This window comes from Doryrhamphus excisus, linkage group LG10 (assembly GCF_037039965.1).
Source record: "Doryrhamphus excisus strain RoL-2023G ecotype Guam linkage group LG10, RoL_Dexc_Guam_v1.1, whole genome shotgun sequence".
Classification (NCBI taxonomy): domain Eukaryota; kingdom Metazoa; phylum Chordata; class Actinopteri; order Syngnathiformes; family Syngnathidae; genus Doryrhamphus; species Doryrhamphus excisus.
The window spans coordinates 9,038,032-9,052,556 of NC_136366.1; the positions used below are offsets into that span (position 1 = coordinate 9,038,032).

General features: G+C 41.1%; 1 protein-coding gene across 1 annotated transcript in view; it reads left to right on the forward strand.

The window, feature by feature from the left end:
- The window catches only part of LOC131104421 (uncharacterized), a 19,769-nt gene continuing 5,244 nt past the window's right edge, over positions 1-14,525 (forward strand). Inside the window, exons 1-34 of the mRNA XM_078794331.1 lie at positions 1-67; positions 2,875-3,020; positions 3,086-3,198; positions 3,294-3,433; positions 3,830-4,053; positions 4,123-4,229; positions 4,297-4,415; positions 4,491-4,626; positions 5,854-5,936; positions 6,729-6,848; positions 6,922-7,023; positions 7,091-7,249; positions 8,598-8,680; positions 8,794-8,938; positions 9,026-9,070; positions 9,148-9,315; positions 10,657-10,776; positions 10,855-10,965; positions 11,042-11,074; positions 11,130-11,261; positions 11,336-11,488; positions 11,558-11,692; positions 11,789-11,946; positions 12,036-12,180; positions 12,259-12,313; positions 12,392-12,458; positions 12,530-12,663; positions 12,733-12,776; positions 12,840-13,013; positions 13,095-13,363; positions 13,426-13,541; positions 13,668-13,822; positions 13,887-14,092; positions 14,158-14,335. Coding sequence (XP_078650457.1) covers positions 1-67; positions 2,875-3,020; positions 3,086-3,198; positions 3,294-3,433; positions 3,830-4,053; positions 4,123-4,229; positions 4,297-4,415; positions 4,491-4,626; positions 5,854-5,936; positions 6,729-6,848; positions 6,922-7,023; positions 7,091-7,249; positions 8,598-8,680; positions 8,794-8,938; positions 9,026-9,070; positions 9,148-9,315; positions 10,657-10,776; positions 10,855-10,965; positions 11,042-11,074; positions 11,130-11,261; positions 11,336-11,488; positions 11,558-11,692; positions 11,789-11,946; positions 12,036-12,180; positions 12,259-12,313; positions 12,392-12,458; positions 12,530-12,663; positions 12,733-12,776; positions 12,840-13,013; positions 13,095-13,363; positions 13,426-13,541; positions 13,668-13,822; positions 13,887-14,092; positions 14,158-14,335 — 4,342 coding nt within the window. The remainder of the gene's footprint in view (positions 68-2,874; positions 3,021-3,085; positions 3,199-3,293; positions 3,434-3,829; positions 4,054-4,122; positions 4,230-4,296; positions 4,416-4,490; positions 4,627-5,853; positions 5,937-6,728; positions 6,849-6,921; positions 7,024-7,090; positions 7,250-8,597; positions 8,681-8,793; positions 8,939-9,025; positions 9,071-9,147; positions 9,316-10,656; positions 10,777-10,854; positions 10,966-11,041; positions 11,075-11,129; positions 11,262-11,335; positions 11,489-11,557; positions 11,693-11,788; positions 11,947-12,035; positions 12,181-12,258; positions 12,314-12,391; positions 12,459-12,529; positions 12,664-12,732; positions 12,777-12,839; positions 13,014-13,094; positions 13,364-13,425; positions 13,542-13,667; positions 13,823-13,886; positions 14,093-14,157; positions 14,336-14,525) is intronic.

Here is a 14,525-nt window from a genome sequence, read left to right on the forward strand (position 1 = left end):
ATGAAGAGAAGACAAAGAAGAACACTGCTTGTGCAGCTGCTCAGCTTTGCCGCGCTCGTTGCTTGTGGTGAGTCTGCTTTCAGAACCAAAGAACCCAGATTATTAACCACAGATTAACAGTTCGGGGGCAGCACCAGTGTGCAAATTGGATCCAAATACAACACATTCAGTTTTGGACTCATTTGAATTTAGAACAAATATGTGAGAGCCCTGTCTTGATGACTCCATTGTCGTTAAAAATGGAATACAATTGGAGGTTGTCGGCATAAAAATGAAAGAAAAGGTTGTGCTTGTCAAGAATTTAACTGAGGGGCAACAAAACAGTACTGTTCCAAGAATGGATCATTGTGGCACACCATTGTGAACTTCCAGTGACAGCAAAATAAAACGTGAACCACTGAAAAACGGTCTGAGTCAAATGTCAATTTACAACTTTTTTTTTCCCTGAATTTACGACTTTTTCACTTAAATTTATTTTAATCCTAAATTGTACATGTACGTTTTTTTTTCTCATAAATGTACAACTTTTTTTCTTCTGAATTATGACTTTTATCTCAAATTTAGAATTTTTTCCTCATGCATTTACTACTTTTTGCTTATAAATGTATGGCTTTTTTTCTTTTTTTTTATTTTTATTCACATTAATTTATTTTAATACTAACTTGCACATGTAACATTTTTCCTCATAAAGCTATGACCTTTTCTTGTGAATGATCATGTTTTTCTCTTAAATTTATAACTTTTTTTCTCATACATTTACTAATTTTTTTTGTAAATTTGCAATTTTTTTGTCTGGTGTTTTAAGATTTTTTTTCTCATAAATGTACAACTTTTTTTCTTCTGAAATATGACACTTTTCTCTTAAATTTTGATTTTTTTTTTCTCATGCATTTACTACTTTTTGCTTATAAATGTATGGCTTTTTTTCTTTTATTTTTATTCACATTAATTTATTTTAATACTAACTTGCACATGTAACATTTTTTCTCATAAAGCTATGACCTTTTCTTGTGAATGATCATGTTTTTCTCTTAAATTTATAACTTTTTTTCTCATACATTTACTAATTTTTTTTTGTAAATTTGCAATTTTTGTCTGATGTTTTAAGATTTTTTTTCTCATAAATGTACAACTTTTTTTCTTCTGAAATATGACACTTTTCTCTTAAATTTAGAATTTTTTTTTCTCATGCATTTACTACTTTTTGCTTATAAATGTATGGCTTTTTTTCTTTTTTTATTTTTATTCACATTAATTTATTTTAATACTAACTTGCACATGTAACATTTTTTTCTCATAAAGTTATGACCTTTTCTTGTGAATGATGACGTTTTTTCTCTTAAATGTATAACTTTTTTTCTCATACATTTACTACATTTTTGTAAATTTGCGATTTTTCTCTGACGTTTTAAGATTTTTTTTCTCATAAATCAATTTTAATACGAAATAGTACATCTATGATTTTTTTTCACATAAATGTATTACTTTTTTTCTCATGTCTTTATTACTTTTTTCTTATAAACTTACATCTTTTTCCTCTTCTGAACATTTTAATGCACCAAGAAGAGAGATATACGGATGCGGGGACTTGTTTTCCAGACGGATGCACTTCAGGTCGATTTTAGCAAGTTATTGAACGATGGACATGTGATTCTAAAGTGTTTGGGTCAAACATTAACTAATATGTAAGGCCATTCAGTCCTTCCTCCAAGTTTTTGCTGGACTGAGGAAATGTCATGAGACTTTTATGGTTGGAAGATGCTTTTTTTTCTGTTGCGCAACTATTTTACCAACAAAAACTATGAAACTTTCACACATAGGATAACGCTTACAAAAGTGGGAGAAAGCTGTATTGCATGGGAAAGTGAGATACACGGTATTGTGTCTAGCAGGTAGGGGTGTCCAAAGGGTGTCAAAATATTAAGATATTTTTGTAACGTAATTTTACAACAATAATGACACAATATCACGAAGAAAAAAAGATGCATAGGGTTGAACTATTAAAGATTTTTTTTCCCCGGAATGTTATATTATTAAAAACAATCAAAGTTGTCATTTTTGGAAATTTAGTGTGCGGTAGTTATGTTAAAAGCATACAAAAAGTCCAAATGTTAAATAGTTAAATAGCACTGACCAAAGTTCATAGTCATAATACTTTTAAAAAGAATAGAATCCCTCTATTGCCATTACACCAGGCACAACAAGATTAAAAAAGGCTTTCCCAGTTTTAGTGCAAACACAGTAATAAAAAGTTCAAAGCTCAATGAGCCATAGCATTTCAGTATGTGGAATCAAACTATGGAATGGATTGAGTAAGACCCTCAAACAATGCACAACGATGAGCCAATTCAAGAAACAATACAAGCAGTTGATGTTTGCTAAATACAAGGATGAAGAGTCTTGAACCAGTCATGATGTGCTATATATATCACTATATTGACACTTACTATGGTACCCATTATGTCATTGGATGCTCATATCACCTCGTGCTTCGGTATGTGACAAAAAATAAAAAAAATAATAATAATAAAAATTAATTAAAAAAATTATTATATGAGGAAGACAATAAAATAAAATAAAATATACAAAAAAAATTAAAACTATATTAGGAAAGCAGGAAGTGAACAAATGTAACAGTTACTAATTGTAAAAGAACCAGATGGAGGGGTAGGATTTAATAAGCTTTGCTTCTTCCTACTCCTTTTGGACATGTGGAACTGTGAACTGATTATGTGATGCATTCAATTGTAATCTGATGCATGTTCAAATGAAATTAAACCATTACCATTACAAAAGTTTGTATGCAGTTCCTACAAACAACCACTAGGGTGATTTCTTTAAGCCTAACTGTGAATGATCGTGTTGTGCTCTCAGGACAGAGTCAGTGTCAGGCGGGCTGGAGGGAGAACGACCACAACTGTTATTTTTTTTCCGAGGACACAAAGTCGTGGTGGGATGCAAACGCGTATTGTTTGTCGCAGAACAGCAACCTGATGAGCATTCAGGACATCCACGAGAGGGTGAGGATAAGAAAGTGTTTTTATTCTCGAAATGTCATTTCAACATCACAGGACATTTCTTCTAGGTGTGGGTGAGGACGCAAATCGGCATGGAGATCTTCTGGATCGGCCTGACTGATGACATCACGGAGGGCGTGTGGGAGTGGACGGACGGGAGTCCTTTCATACAATACTTATCGTATGTTTGTTTGTTTTTGTAGTACTACTTCTAAGTTTGGCAGAAAAACATTCCAAGAATGAAAGAACGGAAAGACATAGACTGGATTGTTGCAGATACTGGATGCCAGGCCAGCCAGATAACTGGGGTGATGACCCAGGCGAGGACTGCGGTCAGGTGGTTGGATCCAGCTCAGGTCACTGGAACGACGAGAACTGTGACGTCCACAGGAAGTACATCTGCAAGCATCCTAATCGTAAGTCCGTATGACATTGTTTCTATCCGGCAGCTCTGATCCTAAGTGGAGTTACTCCTCGTCTCCGCTTATCGGAGGTTGGGTCACTTGGGAAACAGCCTGAGAAGAACCTCCCTATGCAAGGCTGGTTCGTCCGGCTCCTCCCAGCGGTTTTCTGGTCATTCCCAGGCCACTTGAGAGAGACTTAGGTCTTCCCTGAGGCCCCTTACTGGTTGGATTTACCCTGAACTCCTCCCCCAAGGAGGCGTCCAGGAGGCATCTGGACCAGCAGCAGCTCTCCAATGCTTCCTTATCTGAGTCCAAACAACGATCATTTCTGAAGTCTATCATTTGACACATGAGCCCCCAAGGTCACGTTAGATCCCGACGCTAGAAATTGTGTGCCCTCCTCTTCAGTCAATCCAGCCCCGCAGTGCGACTTGAGCAACGGGTGGAGGCAGTACGGTTCCAGCTGCTACAAACTGAAGGCCCAAACCACAAAAAGCTGGACGGCGGCCCGTCACGACTGCATCCAAGAAGGGGCGGACCTGGTCTCCATCACTTCAGAAGCGGAGGAGCAGTACATCACAGGGACACTGGATGCATCCCGGTTTGACCTCTGGATCGGACTCTCTAATTTGGTGCGATTACAGAAGAGCTCTGCTATTGCAAGGAACATTTGACTATTTTTACTATGTTTGTCTCCTCAGAAATGCAACAAGATCTCATGTCATGTTGAAGTGGGGAGCAGCCACATGAACTGGTCGGATGCTCTCCCAGTGGCTTACACAAACTGGGCGCCAAACCAACCCACAATGTAAGTAAGCCCAAAGTGGCGTCGCCGTGTGGCTGAAATAACGTTCAAATGTGCCTTCCCCCAACAGCGACACCCAGGTCGGCTCTTGTGCAGCCATCATCAAAGATCCATCTGACCAATTTGGCAAATGGAGGTCTCACATATGCCGATACGAGCGTCCCTACATGTGTAAACGGCCCGTGAACAGTAAGCTGGGCGGAATCGGGATGATCTTATGGGAAAACAGCAATGACGTGATTCCTTTGTGGTTCTCTTCGCAAGCCCTCTGCCCCCCCGGCTGGCTGACCTTCGCCGGCAGCTGCTACTGGCTGGTTAGCAACGCCAACCTTCTGACCACTTGGCACGAGGCCTTCATCCAGTGCTCCAATGTGGCGGCACACCTACTCATCATAAACAGGTAGGCCAGGGGTCGGCAACCTTTACTGTGAAAAGAGCCATTTTAGAAGAATTTTTTTTGAAGAAAAATAGTCTGAATCTGCAAAACATGTATGTATGTTTAAAACAACATTGGAGGGAATTTGGGGGTATCAAAGTAGTTCAGATAAGAAAAGACAAGTTGGAGTACTCTTGCTAGTATTGGAGATAAACTTACATAAATGGATGTGTAAACTACTGTAAACTTACCTGATTTGTTTACTCTGGCGCAAACAAGTTCCCATGCTGCTGTTTTTAAATGATCTCTAATTTATTTTTTAGAATTGTCAAATAGCTCTGGGAAAGTATTACTTATTTTCCTTCATGTTTACCATGAATAGCAACCAACTCAGTCAGGATGCATTCATGGTCTCACACAAAGTTGTATTTTTTAAAACTCATTACAAAAGACGTGCATTTTCCCCACTTGGGTGTAAGAAAATATTCAAGCATTGCAAAGGGAGCCACAACAAAAGAAGCTGAAGAGCCACATGCGGCTCTGGAGCCACGGGTTGCTGACCCCTGAGGTAGGCCGATTCCAAGCTATCCATATCAAGTTCTTATAACGATACCGCTATTTCGACACATTTAGGGAGCATGTGCTGAGTTTGCAGTTATAGCGTATGTTTATGTCAACATCGCAATCAAAACATGGAATGACACCCAAATAAAATCAATAATCGAGTCATCTTGTATTGCTCATACAGATTTATACATGCAAACCAACAGGTCGCAGTAAACTTCTCCCTAAGCAAGTCTGAGCTTTTCTTCCTGTCACTCACACACACACACACACACACACACACACACACACCTGGTGACACAGTCTTAGTGGATAAAAAATGTCTGGTACAACAACAGGTACATCAGGAAAACTGTTGAGCAGCTAAGAAATCTATTTTATTGCAATACCACTTATACCAATATACCACTTATACCAATATACCAATTATACCAATATACCACTTATACCAATATACCACTTATACCACTTATACCAATATACCACTTATACCAATATACCAATATACCACTTATACCAATTTACCACTTATACCAATATACCACTTATACCAATATACCACTTATACCACTTATACCAATATACCAATATAGCACTTATACCAATATACCACCACCATATTTTATGCGCTATAAGACACTGTTTTTCCACACAGTTGAACTAATGCTGATGTTCTGTTCACGGCAGCAAAGAGGAACAATTCTTCATCAATGGAAGACTTCCAGACTTTCACCAAGTGGACATTCCCGACATCTGGATCGGCTTATCGGGTAGGCTGTTGGCTTCGACCAAAATGAGGATCAGGAAACAGAGTTTGGGAGAAAAAAAAAAGTCGACTTTTTTGTGGCTGAAAAACAGAATAGTGGGCACGTCTGCCCTGTTGTGTTGAAACAATGGCTGGCGTCCAACAAGTACACGTGACATCGTCATACATTTCATTATCTGATTGCGGGATTGTGTTATTGTGCTATTTCAGGTTGAAATAGTAGGATATGACAAAAACAGATGTAATTTTATGACAATAAAGTCAAAATATTAGCAAAAAAAACCTAAAACCTAAAAAAATAATGTAATCGTTTCTGGAGCACGGAGTTCAAATATTACAGAACAATACAAAATTAAAAAAATATAAAAAAAAAAATATTTTTAGAAAAGTTTTAAAAAATCCGGTTGTGTAAAAAGTTATGGAATATGAGAACCAAGTAGAAATATATAAAAAATACATAAGTCACACTGGAGTATAAGTTGCATTTTTTGCGGGTAATTTATTTTCCAAACTACTTGACCAAAACAGACATTACGTCCTCTTGGAAGGCAAGTTCTAACAATAAAAGAATAGAGAACAGGCTGAATAGGTGTAAGATATGCTAACACAATGCTTATTCAGCTACACAAAAAATAAACATGAACAGAAAAGGTGTCCAGTGTTTATGTAACATAAACACTTTTTTCATTTATAAGTCGCTCTGGAGTATAAGTCGCAGGAACAGCCAACCTATGAAAAAAAGTGTGACTTATAGTCCAGAAAATACGGTAATATTTCAACACTATTGCCTTTCCAGATAAGGACCAGGATGGTACATTCCGATGGGTGGATAAAACGGAACTTAACTTTACAAACTATGGACCCGGCTGGCCCAGAAACACTGCAAACATGTGGGACTGTGGACAAATCTTCACAGGTAAGAAACTTAAAAAGCCAATCATGACACGTCATTGCATGATAACACAATGTATGTTTGATTTCCATATAAGGAAACTATGAGGGCAAATGGGAAACAAGCACCTGCTTCAAGAAGCTAGGTTATATTTGTGAGATGACAGGAGGACAAAACCCTAAACCCACTCCAGCGCCAAGTGAGTAGGCTAACGGAGGCTTAGTATCGTATGACAGAATAATAAAAAGGAGTCTTTCCTGTTTTAGCGTCCCACTGCGACCCTGGCTATTTGTTGTATGGGGATTTCTGCTATCATTTCGAGGGTGATCTGGTGAAAACGTGGCATGACGCTGAGGCTCACTGTGTTGCCGGGCAAGGTCACCTGGTCAGCTTCCACTCTGAGGACGAACTCAGCTTCTTAATTGGTGAGAGAAGACAAATTATTATTATTTTTTTAAAGCTTTTTACGTTTAACTAGTACAACAAGAAGTAACCTTCAAATGTATGTCAATATAAAGTACCGTATTTTCACGACTACAAGTCGCACTTTTTTTTCCATAGGTTGGCTGTTCCTGCGACTTATACTCCAGAGCGACTTATAAATGAAAAAAACTGTTTATGTTACATAAACACTGGACACCTTTTCTGTTCATGTTTATTTTTTGTGTAGCTGAATAAGCATTGTGTTAGCATATCTTACATCTATTCAGCCTGTTCTCTATTCTTTTATTAAAATAAATTACCTGCAAAAATTGCGACTTATACTCCAGTGCGACCTATGTATGTTTTTTTTCTACCGAATTATGCGTTTTTGACCTTGTGCGACAAATATACAACATAAGGTGGCCAGAAATATTTCAGTATTGAACAAAGCAAAATTTGTTCTCAATCAGAACTCACTCCACACTCTTTATTGCTCTCTGGTTCTACCATATCTTACTTATTGTGTGGAAATATGGGGTAATAACTATAAAAGTAATCTTCACTCGCTAATATGTACTGCAAAAAAGGTCAGTAAGGATAATTCATAATGCCGCCTACAGAGAACATACTAACCCCTTATTTCTAAAATCACAAATACTTCAACTTGCTGATATCGTTAATCTTCAAACAGCTAAAATAATGCATAAGGCTTAAAAATAACCAATTAGCTAAAAAAGTCATCCAATACTTCTTTACAAGAGAGGAGAAATATGATCTCAGGGAAGAACTACATTTGAAACACTTATATGCTAGGACTATGTTAAAAAGCCATAGCATTTCAGTATGTGGAATCAAACTATGGAATGGATTGAGTAAGACCCTCAAACAATGCACAACGATGAGCCAATTCAAGAAACAATACATTTACAATGACAAATGACAGTTATGGTACCCATTATGTACTCAGGTAACAGGTGCATTATTAAAAAAACAAAACCAAACAAAAAAAACCTTAAACTGTATTATGGAAAGCAGGAAGTGAACAAATGTAACAGTTACTGATTGTAAAAGTACCAGATGGAGGGGTAGGATTTAATAAGCTTTGCTTCTTCCTACTCCTTTTGGACATGTGGAACTGTGAACTGATTATGTGATGCATTCAATTGTAATATGATGCATGTTCAAATGAAATTAAACCATTACCATTACTCCGGAGTGACTTACAGTCCAGAAAATACGATATATATATATAAATAAAAACAAGGAGCTAGCTTTGCCATAATTAGCAATGTAACTCCAGCTATGTTCGATAACATTAATCAGCTAACACTTTTGTCCTTTTTCCTGAAGCTCACATGCCGGGACACGCTTGGGTGGGACTCAACGACATTAAAGTGGAAAGCCAGTTTGTTTACACCGACGGGACACCTCCAGTAAGTGAAGCAAAGGGTACATTTGGAGCAAGAAATCCAGCAATGCTGTTAAGCTATTATACACAAAGACAAAGGCTAGATAGGAACTAAAAACATTTCAATCCGACACCCAGGATCTCCTCCCATGGGCCCCAAATCAGCCGGACAACTGGCAGAACAACGAGGACTGCGCTCAACTGCGAGGGCCGACCCACTCAGAAGCTGGAAAACTCAATGATGACTTCTGCACTTCCACCAAGGAGTTCATCTGCAAGAAAGGTCCGAGGTCTTCATGATTGTATTTTATGTTGAATATTAAGGCATGCCTCTTCCAGTGTGCATTTCCGCCCTCCTGTATCCCTACAGCCAAGGGACAAGGACCTCCTCCACAGCCACCCACATCAGGACCAGGTGGACCTCACACTCTAGTAAACATCTCCTCGTATAGAATACCTGCAGCATACAGTAAACTGGTGTGTTCGCTGCAGGGTGGAATGAGAAATGTGGCTCGTGGATGGCCGACCCCTTTAACGACTTCTGCTACCTATTCAACTACCTGTCCATGAGGACCTGGGCCGAGGCGCGAGCCGACTGCGTCAACCAGGGTGGAGACCTCGTCAGCATCACCGATCCCTTTGAGCAAGCCTTCATCCAAGGTGCAGCTTTTGGTCCGAGTCTTGAAGAATTCTCACAAAGATCTTATTAGAAGAGAGTTCTTCAATTGTGCCAGATTGTTCACACACGCTCAACTCAACAGTACCAGCAACTAAAAAAATAATAAATAGACACATGCATGCATTTATGCATGAATTTCTATAAGAAGTTAATGGCAGGAACCAAGGTTCCATTGTAGTTCCATTAATTTTTTTTTTCAAATTTTTCATGCAAAACAATTATAAGTGATTGAATTAACATTATTTGTTATGAGAAAATGCATTCAATTTTCATCTGACGTTATGAATGGATGACCAAGGTTCATTCATTCATTCATTTTCTACCGCTTTGTCTGGAGCCTATCCCAGCTGTTAAGGGCGAGAGGCGGGGTACACCCTGGACTGTTGGCCAGCCAATCACAGGGCACATATGTATAGACAAACAACCATTCACACTCACATTCATACCTATGGACAATTTGGAGTCGCCAATTAACCTAGCATGTTTTTGGAATGTGGGAGGAAACCGGAGTACCCGGAGAAAACCCACCGCCGTGCAACCCCACACATAGGATAACGGTTACAAAAGTGGGAGAAAGCTGTATTGCATGGGAAAGTGTGATACACGGTATTGTGTCCAGCAGGTAAGGGTGTCCAAAGGGCGGCCTAGGGGCCATTTCTGGCAACAAATAAGACCCGTCCCTCCAAAACAACAGAAAAAAAGCAGTAATCTTCCAAGAATTAAGTCAAAATATTAATATATTTTTGTGATGTCATTTTACAACAATGACAAAATTATGAAGACAAAATATGCATAGGATTGAAATATTAAAAAAAATTAAAAATGTTATATTATTAAAAACAATCAAAGTTGTCATTTTTGGAAATTTAGTGTACGGAAAAAGTTATGATAAAAGTATACAAGAAGCCCAAATGTTAAATAGTTAAATAGCAACGACCAAAGTTCATAGTCATAATAATATTTTTCTCTTTTTTGGGAGGGCAAAATAAACAAATTTCACCTTGGAAAAAAAACCCAAAAACAAAAAAAAACAGTACCAGTAACATCTAATTTGCATAGGTTCCATGTAAGGAATTTTGCTGGTGTTTTACTGATATTGATACAAAATACTAAAGATACTAAAACATAACACTAGGTAGCACCAACGATGAATCAAGCACCAACCACCACAGCCCTAAGGAGCGCTAAGTGCTAACCAAATGCTAACCCTGTTGCCTGCCTTTTGCCTCAATCATCTCACTTTGAATGACGCCATTATAGTTTTTTTCCAATGCAGAATAGGAATCAGTTGACCTTAGTAACTCCTTTTAACTCCTTTCCAGGTGTGGTGCAGCTGACCCCGACTGGGATCTCCCTGTGGATGGGCGCCCATGACTCCATCACTGAAGGCGGCTGGGAGTGGACTGACGGATCCCCGTTCAGATACATACACTGGAATGCAGGTTCATCTCAAGCTTCTGTCGTGTTCTGAGGTTACATTGAAGAAACATTGAGATGTTTACGTTCTTATCGGCGCTTAGGTAACCCTGACGACTACTTTGGGGAAGACTGTCTGTCCATACTCGTTAACAACGGATACTGGAATGACGACAACTGCGAGCACAAAAGAGGGTATATCTGTGAGAGGAGAGGTGAGCTGTGGTCGTCTACTTCATTTGCCATATTTGCTCATAGCGCTTTGACGTCTGGTTCGATTCTGGGTTGCAGGAAAGACACCAGAACCTCCTCCACCTCATGATGGTGAGTCACCTTTAGATGGAGCTTGGACAAAATGAAAAGATACATTTTCTTGCAGGTTTCATGACGGCGATCGTGTGCCAGGAGTCGTCCGCTGTCCTTCACTGTCCGCAGGAAAGCGTCATCAACATCCAGTCAGCTTTCTTTGGACGCAAGAGTGGTGACATCTGTCCACATTTAGAAGGATCAGATGGTGTGGTCTTCTACTACCGATGGTTTGCTTATTTCATTGGCCCTTTGCTCATGGGACTCTTATTTACCGACCATCAGGGAGCTGCACGGTGGAAGGCATACTTCCTTATTTCAGGAAAGCATGTGACAACCGACCCTTCTGCTTTGCATATGCTCACATAGAGGAGGACCCATGTCCCTCCATCTCTAAGTACCTTGAGATAGTCTACAGCTGCGAACAGAAAGGTGTCTCCACAAGTTCCTTAGGAATAAATGTGGATGGACGGCCTTCACACGTCTTTTGTCTGTCATCAGTGTGTCTTCACGGATTGGGCGTTGAGGACAAGAACATCACAGACTCCCAGCTTTCAGCTTCTTCTTCTATGGGCAGTTACACCCCCGACAAAGCTCGACTGAATGGGAACTCCTGCTGGAGGCCTTTGGGAAATCGTATGAACAAGCTTGACTATCACTATCAGGCATCGTCTTCGATACGCCGTGACAGTTGATTGGTTCTTGACTGATGGAAATGTCTGCACTCTCCAGCCACCGGCAGCTGGATCCAGGTGAACCTCGGCCAGACAAAAAAAGTGACAGGGATCGTGATACAAGGGTGCCCCTTCAGTGACTATTGGGTCACCAAATTTAAGATGCAGCACAGTTTGGACGGGAGAACCTGGACCGACTACACCGCCGACGGGGAGGTAAGGAGACAAATGATCAGTGTTCTGGATTCCAACCTGAGAGAGGTCTACCTCACATACTCATATATCAGATTGTTGTTTATTTCTAGTTTTTGCCCGGGTCGACCGACAGCAACACCGCCGACACACAGCTGCTGGGTACGCCTGTATCCGCTCAGTACGTCCGCATCCTGCCGCTGGAGTTCAGCGGTCAGGCTGGTCTTCGTTTTGACGTCTTAGGATGCAAGCCTGACTGTAAGCAGAACTGACTTTTAGTTGGTCTAAATGCTAATATAAAAGGATTTGTTATTATTTGAAACTAATGTCCAACAGATGCGGTGACCTGTGCCAACAAGCCTAACTTCAACTTTGCCAATGATCAAATGACGTAAGTGAGACGAGACACAATGTTTCTAGTGACAATGTTTCTAGTACCGTCCACACTGACGCCACTCGTGATCTTTAGGGTCCACTGTCCGGCTGGTTGTGCAAAATCCAGCTACAGGGTCTACGGGACATCAGTGTATCGTGCGGTATGCAAATTTATCACCTGCCTCAGCACAGTTAAGTTCTTATAGGTGACTTTTCATTTGTCCTCGAACAGGACTCTAACATCTGTGCAGCTGCCATCCATGCCGGCGTCATTCTGAATGAGGTTGGAGGAGATTGTACTTTGCTGAAAGCTCCAGGACAGAACTTCTACGCTGGATCTACCAGGAATGGCATCACCTCAAGGCAGTGAGTGGCTGACTTTTCACTGCCAATTCATTTGAGAGGCTGGGATTCTAACCATTTTAATACGTGCAGATTTGATGGCGACTACGCTGTGTCTTACACATTTTCAGATGGAGGTGAGTATGTCTAAGAATCGTAACTATGGCAACGTTATCGCTGACATGGGATCTCTTCGACAGAGCTCAGATGCTCAGGACCTGACTGGTATGAGTTTGGGGAGTTCTGCTACAAACCTTTCGAAGACAAAAAGACATGGTTTGATGCTCAAGACACCTGCAGGAGCCTTGGTGCTGAACTTGTGTCCATTCGTTCTATGACAGAGCAGAGTTGGCTGGAAAGTTACCTGTACTACGGTATGACTCCCAACTATTACTACTATTACCACCATTAGTATCATCACATGTATTAACCGAGCCAGAGCTTTGTTCCCGCAGCTACCAATGACATGTGGACTGGATTAAATGATCTGGTCGTATCCGGCATGTTTGTATGGTCAGACCACCACATGGTCACCTTCACATACTGGGCTCCAGGAGAACCCAACAACCATGACGGTTTCAACGAGGACTGTGTGGAGATGTTACACCAGACTGGCAGATGGAACGACGTGTCCTGCACAGAACTCAATAGCTTCACATGTAAAACGCCCAAAGCGCATTACCCACTTCCGTCTGTGAAGCCCACCGTGTATGGATGTCCTCAGGTAGGACGGGAAAACCTGTCAATTCTGAGGAGGTTATGGCTCACCTGTTTGACGTGCGTTAGGGCTGGGATGCTTACGGCTACGCCTGCTACTGGATGGAGGAGACGGGCAGGAGCTGGTCGGACGCCAAGGCTTTCTGTACCGAGCAGGATGGCTTTTTGCTGCACATCGGAGACATGTGATTGGTTCAGTTTGAACAGGCATTTTTACTGCATGCTAAAAATGTCATAAAAAACAGACGGCCAGGTCTGATCTAGCGCCGTATATGTGTTATTGAAATAGAGTTTGCTGTGTATCATCGCAGATACGAACAAGCACATTTCACAGTGGTGCTGTCTGGGAAGACAGGTTTGTGGTGGATTGGCCTACGAGCAAAAGCAGGAACGGGTGGAGGGGTGAATTATATCTGGGACAACGGCTCCCCACTCACGTTCACTCACTGGGACAGAAACCAGCCAGGTAGAGTATCAATCCTTGTAGCATAAACACAGCCACATATCAGTTGACACTCAAATGTCTCCAGATAACAGGGACGGTACCTGCGTCGCTATGACAACGGGACAAGTTGGCGGCTTCTGGGATGACAAGGAGTGCTCAGAGAAATTTGCATTCATCTGCGAGAAACCCAGGCCTGACATCACGCCGCCCACCAAGCCTCCCACCCCTCCTCCTGCACAGGGCTGCGCTGAAAGCTGGACCTCCCTGCCTCAGCTGAGGAGCTGCTACAAGGTAGGATCTAGTTCCAGTTTGTTCACGGGCGTGAACCCTCAACTCCTGCGGCTGATATCTTGCAGCTCTTTCACAATGTGGAATGGCATCACAAGAAGAGCTGGGGGGCCGCACATGAAGACTGCGTGTCCAGAGGTGCCAACCTGGTCAGCATCCACAGTCAGGAGGAGGAGGAGTTCCTGTCCCTTTACAGCAAAGCTAGCAGCAAGTGGATTGGCCTCAGGCACAACCCCACACAAGGAGGTGAGCTGGGCACTCAGTGGGTGCACTCAGGGGCTAGGGGGGTCGGGGCCAGGTGGGTTGACTGGCGGGGTTTGTGGTGTGCTTCAGCAATGTCCTGGGGTTTTGCTGGGGTGTCCGATGTTCCCACTCTTCTTTTGTTGTTTTGTCTTATGTAAGATTCTGTGATTATATGTGTGGAAAAAAAATCACA